Source organism: Brugia malayi (genome assembly GCF_000002995.4).
Source record: "Brugia malayi strain FR3 genome assembly, contig: Bm_v4_Chr2_contig_001, whole genome shotgun sequence".
In the NCBI taxonomy this organism is placed as follows: domain Eukaryota; kingdom Metazoa; phylum Nematoda; class Chromadorea; order Rhabditida; family Onchocercidae; genus Brugia; species Brugia malayi.
This window is the reverse complement of record NW_025062476.1, coordinates 4569233-4584174: the sequence shown is the minus strand read 5'-3', so window position 1 is coordinate 4584174 and position 14942 is coordinate 4569233. Positions and strand designations below refer to the sequence as shown.

Here is a 14942-nt window from a genome sequence, read left to right as displayed (position 1 = left end):
GGAAAAATCTGTCTTTATTTTAATTTCAACTTTCTTCTCCATATGAATTAAAAAAAAACAAAAAGCAAATAACGAGACTGAACTCAAAGATTTTTTTATTTTTTTATTTACCAATTACTTTTTTTTTTTGATTTACTAAAATTACTCTTTTTTTCTTTTAATTTAATTTACTTCAATTACTATTAAAGTATTATGTCTATGGTTAAACATTTCTAATATTATTGGTTTCAAGTTTTTTTTTTTTTTTTTGTTCTAATATTAGTTAAATTTTATATAACTGTTAGAAATTACACTTATATGCATTAATAAAATAAAAATGTCTGAAAACATTTTTTTTTAAATTTTCAAATTCTGATAAAATTATTGTTCAAAAAACATAACTTTCTTTTTCAGAACCTAAAAAAAAGTGAGAGTTATATGAATTTATCTTTTGAAAAGTTGACAAGTGACAAGCATCAGAAAACTTCAATGATAATGACAAGAACAATGCTAACTTTTAATTAAATAATTGACTTGCAATCATAATAATTTAATTTTTTTTTCTAATATAATTTAAAATGTCTATAAATATATTATTGAAATAAGCACTATCAAATTTAATTTTGCTTTATAAGCAGAAAAATAAAGTAATCACATCAATCGTAATTTTGTTTCATTATTTAATATAATAGTTTATGATGTAAACGCACATAAATATAAATTAATTTTTTCTAGCAGTCAGATAAGTTGGTTTGACAGAAAATTTCTCATATATTTGAAATTTGAAAATTAAGTTTATTTTAAATGATCCATTCTTACATGCCATAATTTTAAATTAAATTAAATACTATAATTGTAGAATTAAATTCTTCGTTAAAAACAAAACAAAAGTAAGGTGCGCTTCAAAGAACACACATAAATTTGGACAAATTCAAAAAGTATTATTGCAAATAAGCGGAAATGTTATTTGCTATAAATTAAATTTGATTTTCTTTTTTTTTTTTTTTTTTTGCTACAAATAATTTACCTAAATTAATTGGTAGAAATAAATTTGATATTCAACAGATAGATATGACTTAAAAATTAACATTCATCGCGATTGAAAGTTAAAAATTTGTCACCGAAAAATTAATTTCTTCAAAAGGTTGAAAAATGAAATCATATTTAAATCTAATTGTTACTTGTAATTTCTTTTACAAAAAAAAAAAAAAATTCAGTCTATGAGAAAGAACAAACTTGACAATAAAATTATTCTTGAAATTCTTTCAGTTTATTTAAATCAATTAGTGATTTGATATATGCCATAAAAAATCTAAAAGACTGTCCATAAATGAATTCGAAGAATATTATCCAAAAAAATTTTACAATATTGCAATTTATCATCATTGTGATAAATAAAAATTGAATCTGATAACTTTCACATATAATCTGAGACAGTAAAATTTGCAATCAAAGAGAAACATTTAAAAAATCCACAAAAAAATGAAAGAAAAAAAAAAAAGCTTTTACTGAAATATAATCAATGACTAAACTTATTTGCTATTAGAACCACTTCAATTCACTTAAATTCCACGATGCATGCAAATCAAATTTCCTCCTTTAACATTTTTTGAAAGAAAAAGGCTTAATAGCATAAAATTTTGTCGCAAACATTTTCCAAAGGACTAATTCGTTTAATTTCAAATATTTTTTTTACTATTATCCAAATGACCTTTTCATTACTGCAATTTAAAAAAAAATATCGATTATTAAAAGAAATAAATGTAGACAGCTTTGCTAATTGCATTGTTCATTAATTTCAATCAGTTTGAAATTTTAACTTTAAAGAATGCATTTTAAAATAATATAACAGTTATGAAATTGAACATAGTTATAGATCTACTTTATCAGTGTCAAAGTAGCTGCACTAATTGATATTTATAATGTAGAAAAAGTGATTAATCAATCTTTGAAATATAATTTTGTTTAAATATAATTTCCACAGCGATCTTTCATACAGTTAATATCAGTAAAACGAAGTGAAGTGATATGTGATAGATTTGCAATGAAAATTTTTTATGAAAATGAACTAGTGATATTCTATCAAATAAATTTATAGCACTTAATTTTCAAAAAAAAAAATTGACAAATAAATTTTTAAGATTTCTGATTTTTTTTTTTTTGTTGTTGCATAGACAATTTCAATGATGAAAAATCTGTTTAGCTGTGATAATGTGAAAAAGAAAAGAAAGAGAGAGATGGTTGGAAGTAATGAAAAAAAAAATAGTTCAGTGAAATATTTCAAACAATGTTAAATGCTTTTCGTTAACTGAACAATTCATACTCACATTCATCACTAAATTTTTGGAGTAAACATTTAAATCGAAAAGTTCAAAATCAAAGAAGCATTGATGATTGAATAAAAGATTACATTTTCAACTATTATATAGTTAGAGAAAGGAATAATTGAGAATTGCTTCCAGTTTCAAATTTATTGCTAAAGAGATTTAAATTAATTTTTAATTTATGTTTCTTAACATTCCATTCAAATCATTTTGAAATTTAAATTAAATTTTCCATACGAAAAAAATTTTTAATGAGAAATGATTGGAAAAAGGAAAAAAAAAAAGAAAGAATTCTTCCAATATTTTTTATTGCAAAACTACTTCGAATAGTATAGCTATTTTCTCTGAGTCAGTAACTATTGACCAGTTTATTGGTTATAAATTTGAAAAACAAGGATAGAATAAAGATTGCTGAAGGAAAATTATTGATATATTTCAAATGAGACTTTAAAAAAAAAATCAAAACTGAAGAAGGGATATAGAAACAGGAATGAATATACGGAAACAGATGATCGGTCGAGACGGAAACAGATGTGATCGAAGAAAGATGAAAAGAATGAATCACTCATGCAAGTTTTGTGATTTTAGTGAGATTTTCAACTGTACCTGATAAACATTTGTGTGTTGCAGAGATTTAGATGTCTTATCATTTGCAGTGATTTACTCTACAGAGAGAGAGAGAGAGAGAGAGGGAGAGAGAGAGGGAGAGAGAGAGGGAGAGAGAGCAGTTGTTCTGTTTAGATTAGATCGGACATTGAAGAAATTTTTCATAGATATATTTTAGCTAACGCAAAATAATTCCTGTTGAATTGGAAATTATTGCAATGAAGAATCAATCGTTCGTGTTTTTGAATTTCTCTGATGAATGATGCATGCAAATAAAGGAATAAGAAATGATGCAATTTTGGAATGAATAATTAATTAGTTTTAGTTGGAAAAGAAATTAAATAAATTTAAATTGGTTATAACAAATTTTACAAAAGCATAATTTTTTTTTTTTTTTTGGGGGGGGGGAGAGAAGTAAAAAAGTGTTAAATCTATCGAATTTTATTATATTTAAATCAATTCATAAAATTAAGGTTTTTAATCATCATGATGAAAGCTATTTACAAAAAAAAAAAAATGATAATCTTTTTTTTAACTAGAATTGTTCTACAAAAAAAAGAAAAAAAAATTGGCATTTCAATTTTCTCAGAGAATTGAAAATTTAGCATTTCAGAGAATTGAAATTTATTAGGAAAATTAAAAATCGATGAGATAATTTTAGTAAAATGCAAAGAATTACTCAAAATTAGGGAAATTTGGGCAAAAAAAAGTAAGAAAACTAAGAAATGTTTAGTAATGTTCCATAATTACAGAGAAACAAAAGAAAAAAATAGTAAAATTAAGGGTTTACTTCTTTTTGATAATTAATTAGATAATTAAGGAGTGAAAGAGAAGAAATAAATTATGAAAAAGGTACATTTCTACCTTGAATTTATATTTTGTGGCAAATAGTTTCACTGACTTATCCATCTTCAGAAATAGACTTTACTTTTTTTTCTTTAGTTAATTAATTCGTTTTTTTTTTTTTAGTTAATTAATTAGCATCCTATAGATCTCAAATATACAGAAAATACAGGAATACAAAACAAAATGGATGAATATTTTTTGCATACATCGGACCAAGAAGTAACAGATAGTTTGTATTTCTCGAGATGAGTCATCGATGACTAATTGTATTGAATTTTCTGAATATAGTTTGTGAAATATTCTCTGAGGAATAAAAACTGACTCCTAAAGATTTCTTTTTTTGTTTTCATGAAGAGCTAACTAACATAATAATTGCTTTATGTTAATAATAACACCAGAAAAAGGGTTTCAAATTAAAGTTTTGAATTTGTAATCATAGCTTAGTTTATTGGATATTATAATCATTGATGAGATGAATATATTCAATTGGATATCCTGGTATTATACAAAAAAAATAAGATAAACAATTTCTGATTTACAGTGATAAAGTGATAAAATGATATGTAATAAGAATTAGTTTCCAAGTTAGTTAAGAATGATACGAATGACACAAATATTAGTTCTTTTATAGCAAAAAAAGAGATCATTAATTAAGAAATTAAATTTTTTGTGAATTTTTAATTCCGATAGAAAGAAGTAATTCGTAAAAATGTGAAAATACTAAATCTTAAATAATCACAAAAATAATAACTAAATTTTGATCATTCAATCATATCTCATCCATCATATTTCAGTAGAAGAAATAAAAGAAACTACTGAAGGATAAATTATTAAACAAACAGCCATATGTTTTCAATTTTTCGATTCCAATGTTCAAATGGTCACTTTAGTGGTCAATAATCAATGATTACCAATAGTAATTAATGATGAATTAAAATTTATAAATAATTTATTTCAAAGTTAAAAGGCAATGAAGTGGTTGCATTAGTATCATCATCCACTTCTAATGAAAATTGTTAGAAAATGATTTTATTCCAGCAGGAGATGCACTTATATTTTAGATATTCAATAAAAGAATCACAAAATCTTTCTTTCTTTCTTTTCTTTTTTTTTTTTTTAAAAAAAAAAAGATAACCAATTTTATAGGCTCATACATCTGAAAGAGCACATTTCACTTTCAATTGAATGTCCACAGCTTTGGCAAAGAAATTGAAATTTTTGAAGAGACATTTTTTTTTTTTTAATCATAAAAGAGAAAAAGAAATGTTACATTTTCATAATTCACTGAAAGTTAACAAAGTGTTAGAAAGAGTAGAAAAGCTGATACAGTTCACATATTTCAAATTATATTTGTGTTTATTCTTACTTATTTAAAAATTTGTTAAATTTTCATCGATGATATTCTAATACCAAATCTAATGAGAGATATATCTCATCGCTGTTTTGCTTATTTTAAGCATTAAATCAGTTTGTTTACATCTAAGCAAACAATTAAACTACTCTATCAGGAATGAATTTGACTAGAAGAGTCTAACAATAATTATGTCTGATATAAAATTTATAAATGCTGGAATTCTATCTCCAAATAGTTCTAAATATTTCAAGTATTCTAAGGCTTATAGCCAAGTAAATATAGGATTATTCTTGTTAAATTCATCTATTAATGGAATATGATTGAAAAAAAAAATCTACAACTTACTTATAACTTCCCATTCAACATTACTTTAAAGTTTCGAAAAGTAATATCGCTTAAACATTTTTGTAATGTAAAATGTCAATTGTTCTTTTAGAATTTGTTTGGTGGAAAATTTTTAAATTTTTTAAATTTTGCAATGAAATTTTATAGTCAACGGACAACCATTCATTACATAGTTTAAGTAAAAGATTTTTTCTTTTTTTTTAAGATTTTCGAATAATTTTAGAATTAATTAAATTGCAGAATCGGCAAAATATTACATTTTATTGATAATAAAGAAAGAAGGGAAAAGAATTAGTTTATATTCTTTCACTTAAAAAAAAAAACTCATTTAAAGTTCAAAATTTCATTATGCATAAAAAAAAAAATTTTATGCAGCTTCTATAAATTATTTTTTTTTTTTCGTTTGTCAAATTATTATAGGTAATTTGATTTGCATTCAGTATTATTCGTATTATTGATAGATTTTTTAATAATAAATGAATGTGTGTGTGTATGTATGTGTTATGACAGAATTTTATTTTCATAATATTATTGATCTTTATTTCCTTTTAATTTTATATTTCATATTTATAATTTTTATATATAAAATATACCGAGAAAATATATAGTGCATAATTTATGAGGCGGCAAGAGAGCAATAAAAAAGAATAGAAAATTCGGAGGATAAGAAATTAAGGAATGCTTTATAGTTATTTTCTGAATATAAGAATGAATTACTTATGATCAACTAACTATCAACCAGGGAATTTAATTGTGTTTACTTTTTCTAAAATGCTTTTTTTTTTTTTTTTTTTTTCATTTTATGTTCGATTACTATTTGCATTTAATAAAATATTTTGCATACAATTCATATAAAACATCATACAAGTGCAAATGTTATTCTTCAGGCGCAAATATTCAATAAATATCTTTCGTAATTAAATTAAAAATTTGCTAAGTAAATAAACAGAATTAATGTATGTAATACTGAATGATATTAGTAGTACTATATGCCTAAGATAAAAAGTATTAGAAGAGATAAACATTAATCCTTTCTTAATACTTTAATTATCCATTATTTGCGAATCATAAAAAAATATTTCAATTCATTCTTCCTTTATTCTAACATAACTTTTTTATTGGTAATTTTCTAAGAATGAATTGTGGATGATAAATTCTGAAATGAAATTTTAACGATTCTTCTTTCTCTTTTTTATCTCCAATTATTAACAAATTCCAGGTTAATAATTTGAGGAATTTAAATAATGTAATGTTAGCTGATGTAGAAATGGAAAAGCATTGTAATATTTTATAGTTTTCAATGATGATTGTAATAAAAATTTTCTCAAAAACATAAAAAATTATTATATAAATATTCTGACAGAACTAAGAGATCACAAATTAAACATTTTGTATATTATTTCATATTTTTCATGATATTAATTATACTAATTTTGCTGGAATTCAGATTAAAAATATAAATATGAAATAGTTCTGCTTATAAAAATATGCCTGACACGGAAAAATCACTTACGTATTGTTCATCTCATACGTCACGTTTTTTGCGATAAATGCAACTATAAGTTTGTATTACTATTAAACGTAACTGTTAAACTAAAGTTTGTATCACGTAACTATTAAACTAAAACCTACACTATAAAAATAATACTTACTTAGTAAATATGATTCTTGGAAATAAATAAGTTAAAGTTTAAGACATGAAATTCCTTAAATGGATTCATTTTGACTATGAATGTTTGGCAATATAATAACAGTTGTAAAATGGTATCTTAAATAGTTTTAACTTTCTTCAAAAATAATAAAAAGATTCGGTTTTTTTTTTTTTTTTTGTAACTCCGTACCTTATTTAAAATAAACTATGATTAGAAGTTATTGTTAAAATTTAAGAGTGAATTATGTAAAAAAAAATAATTTAAATATAATTGGAAAATAAAATAGAGAGGATTTATAGTGCAAAGAAAGAGAAAATCTAAATTTTTATCTCATCAGTATCAATTAAATTCTCAATTTGTTGAGAATGCTCTGAAAAGAAGAAAAGGACAATTGTCCATTCCATTCATTCCATAGTGGCAATTTGCGTGATATTAAAAGTTTATCATTAGCTAAAGAAGTTTAATTACATGGAGGAATTAAGATACTATTGATTTCACAGTAGAAAGAAAAATTTTAACTTAACATGAAAAGACAAAATGAAAATATTAATTTTTAAAATTAAAAGCGTCATTCAATGAAAATAATATCATATCTTAATATTGTGAAATCAAAATAGATAGCAATAAATGAAGTATGAAAAATTAGTACAAACAATTAGTGTAATTATTGTTTTTGCCAATCTTTTTAATTTTAAATTGTACAATTAAATTTGTACTGATCTTATGTACCTTTTCAGTATGATCATAGGATCAATTTGTTGTGTATTATTCAGTGTTGAAAATACAACTAAGTGTAATTAATTAAGAATAGTTAAAACTACGTATTTTTTGTTTTAATTTAAAAATATCGCTTGCACTATTTATGTTTTTAAAATTTTTATTAAAGAATAAAAAAATATAAAGGACAAAAATAATAGATGGAGTAATAAGTTATAATCGTATATTTGCATTGTCCACTTCTTCTGTTTTAAAATATTTATTCAACAACATTTTTCTTTTTTTTTTTTTTAGAAATTCTAAAACATATGTGTCAATTTTCTTCATTTTCAATTGTATTATATTCACTGAAAGGAATAATCTAAACATTTATGAAATAAGAAAAATTCGTTCTAAAATTTTACTTAAAGCAATATTCCATGCAGTCTTATTGAATTTGAATTATTAAATTGTCATCAAAAAAATACGATTAATAATGAATGAGCGAAAAATGAGGAATTATTTATTAGTAACTTCTGTCAAATATGCAAAAAAAGAAAGAAGAAAAAGCATTATAATGTAATTTCCTACCTGTAATGTGAGAAAGTGAACATAATTTGATGATAAAATTTTGGTGATACCTTGATGACCTCTTTCTGAAATTCAAAAGGTCACACATCAATACATGAGCATAAAAATTAAACGATTAACGTAAATATAATAATGATTTCACCGCTGAGACCAACTGTTAGTTAGCTTTTTAAATTAGAAAAAAAAAAAAGAGAGAGAAGTGGGAGGAATAAGCGGTAATTACATTTAACATTAACGGAAAATGTAGTTCAATTCTTGGATAACTAATTGATTCCTCAAAATAAATAATATCCGTTTGAAGTTATATTCTTGAAAATAATTCGTTTTTTTTTTTTGTTATTTTTCAAATTTTTATTATTTTTCAACACTTTCTTCAATACTTTTTCAACATCTTAAAACATATTCTTTCGTCACTATAATAAAACAAATTTAGGTAAAAAAAAAAAAAAGCAATTCAGTAAAATATGTAACTTACGAGTAATTTGACAAGCACTGCTTTTAGCAAAATCTTTTTGCTAAGTAAAGAGTTTCCATCCAATTTAAAAAATAATTTTCTTTAAATCTCTCTCTCTCTCTAATAGTATTAAAATCTTCTCTAAAAGTATTAAAGAAGAAGCCATAAGCCAATTTAGTTTATAAGAGAGTTTTTTTTTTCTTTTTCAATCGAGAGAGAGAGATTCTTCCATTCAACAGAAATACATTCTTCAGTGGAATATTTTTAGTGCAAAATACTTACATTCTTATCATATTTTTACTAACATAACAGTATCTACAAGAAAAAGAAAAATCTCCTATAATTGATGAAAATTTTAAGATAATTAAGAAAATTAAAATAGCTCAAAGAAAATAAGCAAAAGTAAGAAAGGAAGTAGAATACAGTACAAATACGATTAGATCGGATCGAGATCTACCGGTGGAGATTAATCACTAAATAGCATCACTTTTTTTTTATCATCACTTATCATGCTTCCATATAATTTAGAATTTTCATTTATTATTATCTAAATATTATCTCAAATATATCGAAATATTTAAGTTGGTATTTATCATCTAAATATTATCTTTAAATATCTAAATCGGCAATTAATTATTTAATAATATTTTTTAAATAAAAAAATTTGATGCCATCACAAATTCCCCAATCATTTCTGGCTGCACAATAAATAACTAAAATTAACTAATATTTTGAGACGATCGCACATAAAATCGGATAATTTGGATGATATTATTTGGGAAAATTTTCACTAATCAAAATAATGTGATTATATATTGTTGGACTGGGAAATTTTCTTTTTTCAAAATAAAACCTCTTTAAATGATTATAAAAGTTTTAGTGAACGTTAAAAAGATCTGCATTGCTGTTCAAAAGTTGACATCTGTATACTGATGAGGACAAAAAAAAAAAAATTCTCCTAAAAAAAAAAAAAAAAAATTTATTTCTCGATTGCATTGATGAATTTTAATAGTTCAAAATATTTGCTAGAAATGGTGTGGTAAATTTCAACGAAATCTGAATTTAGAAGTGAATGAGAGTATAGCTAAAGTTTTTTTTATTTTTCTTCATAATGAGTAAAATTAAAGTGGTAGCATATGAAAGCGAAAATTTAGTCAAATTGAAAGCACAATAAAGGTATCAATCAAAGGTGAGATATAGTAGTAGTAAAAAATTCATTATTATTTTAAAAATTTATAGGATATAGGAAGATATGGTGAAACCAATTCGAAGAACGACTATTTTATTTTAAAATGATTAATACTCATTCAATGAAAGCAAAGGACAAAAAAGTGGATGGTTAGGAGGAAATCAAGTAGATTTAGAGAAATGGAGATCCATATTCAAAAAAGAAAGAACGAAAAAGAAATAAAAGGATTTAAATTTAATATAGAGTTATGATATATTGTGTGATGTTAATTAACGACGCGTCATTCCTACTTCAAATTAATTATTAATAAGTCTCAAATTTCTAAAGATTTTTAGAGACGAAAGCAATATATAGTTGTGTAGTTGGAAAATGAAATCAGTAATGGTTTTTTAGCAAATTCATTTTTTTCTTTTTCAATTCCTTTCCCGAAATTCAAAAACTGATAAAACACTAATTAATAATAATAAAATTTAAGCATAAACTTTAACCTACCTCTTGTGAATTGAAATATCCATAAAGTATTTTATAAATGAGAAATGTACGCAATTGAATGAGTTAAGCAATGCACAGACAATTCGACATTATTAGCACAAATACACAAAGCATTCACATAATAATACATTTTATATTTATAATAGGATGAGAGGAAATGATGAGGTTTTCTGGCTAATGATTACTGTCGGTAATGAGATGAAGCAGCATAGCTTCTATAATCACTTCATATCACACTAATTCTGAAAATGGTCATTACAAATGCACTTCTCAGCACTTTTTTTTTTTTTTTTAAACTAAATGATGAAATTTTATGTTTACTTCTCAAGGTTTTATCTAGATGTCATCATGATAATGATTACTGGAATTAATGATGATGATGGTGATTCGCAGAATTGATATCACTAATTGCATTATCCAAATTTAAATTTTCTCCAGGTGTCATCATTATAATGATTACTTGAATTGCTGATGATGATTGGCAGAATTGATATCATTATTTGCATTATCAAAATTTACAGCGAATATTAAGAATTACTTTAATTTTTAACCTCAATACGAAGCATATTTTTGATTAGGGTTTATTATTACATTAACTAGTTCCGCTAATGATACCATTTGTTATCAGTGAAATAAATATTCCAGAATTATTTATTTACATGAAGTAGATTTATACATATCATCTGGTTGATCATAAAAACTATAAATGCTAGCATCTGCTAATAATACAAAGCATGAAAGATTATTCTAGACCCTTACAATTATTTCAACCTTAAGCATTAACCGCGAAGCAAGTTTTTAATAACAAACAGGAAAAATGACAAACACTGAACTTCATGTACATAGCAAAAGATTTAAATATACTGGAATAATTCTAGGAAACATTTCTGTAAAAGAAAAATTATGATGATTTTGAATTAAAAGAAAAAATATTCAAGTTGGTTCTTAACTCAGAAGTTCACTAAGTGGAAGCTAATTTGAATAACTTAAACAACAAGCAAGTAGAAGAGAAGAAACTTCTTTACTAACTGAATTGCAAAGCTTATTCAAAACACATGAAAAGATACGACAAATCAGTGAAAAAACTTCAGTCATAAAATTGAAAGATTACGGAAAAAGACATTAATGATGAGTCGATATTAATAAGTTAGAAGTGTTACAACTGTAAAAGAGAGAACTAAATAAGTCAAATGAAAACTTCAGAAATATAAAGCATTTGCATACTTTCAGTTATTCTGTTTTCTTTTCAGCACCAGTGATCCTATAATCATCGAAAGCAACTGATAGCATCCAACCAATTACAGGACATACCCAATATGTCAAAATAAACCAAATAGTATTTAACCCATCACATCCTTGTAAACGTGATGAAGCAACTGTTGGATTAAGTCCAGGAACACCAACAAATAGTAACGCTGAAAAAGTTATAAGTCTATTTAATTGAATAAATTACATGGTTAAATAGACGGTGATCAGAGACCGTTTAAATTATTGCTTACTGTTTAACTGAAACTGAATTATGATTGCAAAATTCCTCCTAAATTATAATCTTCAAACATAAGCAGCTTCAATTACATATTCATTTATAAATTAATTAAGCAGTGAGTGAATCTATGACCCAAAATGAAATATATTTTGCATTTTCCACTGCAAATAGCAAATTTTGCGAAACATTTCTATACAATCATTTTTTTGCCTACCTGAAAAAAAAAGACTGTAACTATAGAATTTTTGAAATCAACACGGCAAAGATATCATACAAAAATAAAGAACGAACAAAACGTTAAGAGTGTAGATACAACGAGTGGAGCCATATATTTCTTGAAATTTAACGGAATGCGACAAAGAATACAGCGCATTAGAAAACAACCAATGACTTCAAAGCAGGGTACAAACAGGAATGACACCTGAAGCAAAAAAAAAAATATATACAAATTTGATAATTTTCATCATTAGATTCCACTTTAGCACTCTTACTGCTAAAAGAACTAAAAATATTAATAGAAATGTTATATTTGTTACAGATACAAACCACATGGATTCCTGAAACCCAATATCACAGAATTTTAATCCATATATTTATTCCATAATCTTTATGCAGATTAAATTGATTTGGTAAGCAATAAAAACCTGATCTCCTTCTAAATCCCTGCAAAAATCACATTCCCTTTCATTTTTAGCAAAAAAGTCCTTCCCATCCTCAAAAATGGAAGACAAGTTCAAAATTATCAAAATTAAGTTCAAAACTCTTAACAAAAGGAAAACCTTAACAGAAAAAAAAAAAAAAAACACTTTCAGTTTTTCGAAAGGTTTCTGATGAATTCTAACCTTATAAGTAAGTTTACAACTTGTCAGCTCGTAGAAAAGAACATGATCAGACAATAAATTCAACGACCAGTACCATAGGCTACGGGCTAATCGATAAGCCGAATAACCACCAATCATTTCGCCAGCTATTGTTACTAATAATCTCTTCAACCTGTAATTCTTATGAATAGAATGCTTGTTTGCTTATTCTAATCAATACGACCAAATCTACAAAGGTAATAAAATCATTTAGCTTCTGAATAACTTTACTAATACCTAAATAAAAATAAAACAAAAAACCAACGGAAATATTCCTTTATAGTACAGCTCAATTGGTACTAGTGGAGAGACAAACGCTTCTCGATTCATGATACTGCCAGAAAAAATTAGCAAAGTAACGATGAAAAAGAAACCCAACAAACCATAATGTCGAATAATCACCGCTGCAACATCAAGTCGTATAATTCTCTTCTAGTTCCAACACCTATAGATACTCACATATCGCATAACATATAAATACTCACATAACACACAGCACATGCTAGCCATCAACAATACAAAAAAATATTACCATTTTCATAAACGCAAGTACACATTTGTGCTGTTGCTATTAGTTCCATTAGGAAACAAAATAGTAATGAACCATTCGTTCCATATCTGAAAAATCATCAAATTAATACTTTATGATAACAAGCAGTGAGTAAGAAATGTTTAAAGCAAAACAAGAAATATTATTCATCTCTTACAATAACTATGTATATTCAATGCAGATTCCGGGAGAAAAAAAAACGCTACTTTGAAATGGCTACCAGGTAGAGAAGATGTAAACAACTTACTTGTCAACAAGCTTACGAGTTAATTCAGCAATTACAAAGACTGATAGATAAAAGCATGTAGCTATGACGAATGGATAGAAATTAAGTTCTAAGATTGACATAATTTACTTCCACCTGAAATTGTTATAATTGTGCTGGAAGAGTAATGAATAAGTGATTACAATTCCTTTTTCTCATTCGATAAATTGTTAAACAAATTCATGTCTGTTGTTCTTTTCATTCAAAGGAATGAGACTCATTTCATTTCATGTAAACAATTAAAAATTACAAATATGATCTTAAGATAACCGAACTACTAATATAATCTGAAAGATAGTCTAACATAGAGTAAAGGACTTTCAGGATGCTTATAATTTGTAAATTACAATAAAAAAAAAGATGAAAAGTGTTAACACAGATAAGACATCTTTGCATTAAGAAGAATAGTAGTACTGGAGGAGTAGAAAATTCTCTCAACTATTCATTTCCATTTTGGACTGCTCAAATCGAAAACGAAAACAAACAGCAATAAATATTCAAAACATGATAAAGTCTGGATCAGGTAAGTAATAGCAACTCGAATATAAACCTATGACATTTATTAATACCTGTAAAGCAGTACTGTCCTCGGATACTTGCGGGGATGATGCGAAGGTGACAAAAGACTGTTTGTCATGTGATCGATGAATGAATGTGTGTGTGTGACTCTTTGCTTCAATATTATTTTATATTCCTTTCTCCTAATCAAATTTTATAATTTTAAATTAAAGGTTATCATTAGTTCATCTCCTTATCACATATATCAGAAGAACGTTATATTATGCTAATATATTGTCACTTCATCATACCTGTGAAGTTGTATTGTGAATCTCTCTTTAAAAATTTATTTCTTATTATTAAATCTTAATTTTTGTATCAAACTTCTTTTACTGCCATTTTTTTTTCTTTTTCTGTGCTAATTTTACCTATCAGTAATCGAATTCTGGCTAATTTTCTTCTTTTCCGATAATACAAAGTTTAAGTAAATTTATTCTTTTTATATTAGCAGTGTTCATTTGAATTCCATATGTATAAAACTATTTCATTTCTTTGTACAATCGCTTCTTCAAGTGTAAGAATTTTTCTTTTGCTTCTGCTAAACTTCTGAAATTGAATGCTGAATTTTTTCTTTTATGCTAAAGTTCAATTAAATATAGAAATTTTAAATTGAAGTGAAATAACATGAAAATACGAATCCTTCATTCTTTGTTTTTCTGAAAAGAAAAAACATTGAATGTTACGACTTTATGTAT

General features: G+C 25.0%; 1 protein-coding gene across 2 annotated transcripts; it reads right to left on the bottom strand.

The window, feature by feature from the left end:
* Positions 1–11758: 11758 nt before the first annotated feature.
* On the bottom strand, positions 11759–13772 carry Bma-aqp-10 (putative 30.5 kDa protein ZK1321.3 in chromosome II, putative; the record flags this gene model as incomplete). 2 transcript variants are annotated; one of them, XM_043078401.1, is made up of 6 exons in its annotated part: positions 11759–11943; positions 12306–12435; positions 12857–13007; positions 13140–13278; positions 13407–13492; positions 13672–13772. In XM_043078401.1, the coding sequence occupies 6 exons, from the start codon at positions 13770–13772 to the stop codon at positions 11759–11761; spliced, it is 792 nt and encodes a 263-aa protein (XP_042934335.1). The 2 variants fall into 2 exon arrangements, with proteins under 2 accessions (XP_042934335.1, XP_042934336.1); XM_043078402.1 differs by lacking the exons at positions 11759–11943; positions 12306–12435; positions 12857–13007 and having other exon boundaries at positions 13273–13319.
* Between the last annotated feature and the right edge of the window lie 1170 nt (positions 13773–14942).